Source organism: Echinops telfairi, unplaced genomic scaffold (genome assembly GCF_000313985.2).
Source record: "Echinops telfairi isolate 266 unplaced genomic scaffold, ASM31398v2 ScPeMD7_60;HRSCAF=208, whole genome shotgun sequence".
In the NCBI taxonomy this organism is placed as follows: domain Eukaryota; kingdom Metazoa; phylum Chordata; class Mammalia; order Afrosoricida; family Tenrecidae; genus Echinops; species Echinops telfairi.
This window is the reverse complement of record NW_022103958.1, coordinates 634,411-635,339: the sequence shown is the minus strand read 5'-3', so window position 1 is coordinate 635,339 and position 929 is coordinate 634,411. Positions and strand designations below refer to the sequence as shown.

The following is a 929-nucleotide window of genomic DNA, read 5'->3' as shown; positions in this document are numbered from 1 at the left end:
GTCACTTTGGGGACCACAGAGTGCTTCCTCTTGGCAGCAATGGCATATGATCGCTACGTAGCCATCTACAACCCACTTCTGTATGCGGTTCACATGTCACCCAGAGTCTATGTGCCACTCATCACTGCTTCATATGTTGGTGGTATTCTGCATGGCATTCTGCACACAGTCGCCACTTTCAGCCTCTCCTTCTGTGCATCCAATGAAATTAGACATGTCTTTTGTAATATGCCCGCGCTTCTTGCCATCTCCTGTTCTGACACGCACATCAACCAGCTTCTCCTCTTCTACTTTGTGGGTTCTATTGAGATAGTTACCATCTTGATTGTCTTGATTTCCTACTTTTTCATTCTTCTGGCCATTCTGAGGATGCGCTCTGCTGAAGGACGACGAAAAGTGTTCTCCACTTGTGGCGCACACCTAACTGGTGTGTCCATTTATCATGGGACAATCTTGTTCGTGTATATGCGACCAAGTTCCAGCTATGCTTTGAATCATGACATGATAGTGTCTATATTTTACACCATTGTGATTCCCATGTTAAACCCCATTATTTACAGTTTAAGAAACAAAGATGTGAAAGAAGCAATGAAAAAATTGTTTGAGAAACTTGGTTTTATGCATAATGTACATTTTTAGCATTGCCACAACTGAAAGTAATGGTGATTGTTAGTCCATATTCAAAATTTATGAAAAATGGTCTTTATTTTAGTTAATATTGTCCATATATTCTATAGGACTCCAAAATATAGCATTAATTAACCTTTCAAGACATACTGTTTTTTAAATTATTTTATTTGAGGTTCATGTAAATTTTATCACCATCCATCCATCCATTGAGTCAAGTACCTTTGCACATTTGTTGCCATCATCATTGTCAAAACATTGTCTTTCTACTTGAGTCCTTGGTATCAGCTCCTCATTCCCCC

At 39.2% G+C, this 929-nt stretch overlaps 1 protein-coding gene across 1 annotated transcript in view; it reads left to right on the top strand.

Annotated features, from left to right (window-relative positions):
• Positions 1-639, top strand: part of LOC101638925 (olfactory receptor 1094-like) — a 12,192-nt gene extending 11,553 nt beyond the window's left edge. The window contains exon 3 of the mRNA XM_030885834.2: positions 1-639. Coding sequence (XP_030741694.2) covers positions 1-639 — 639 coding nt within the window.
• Positions 640-929: the final 290 nt, after the last annotated feature.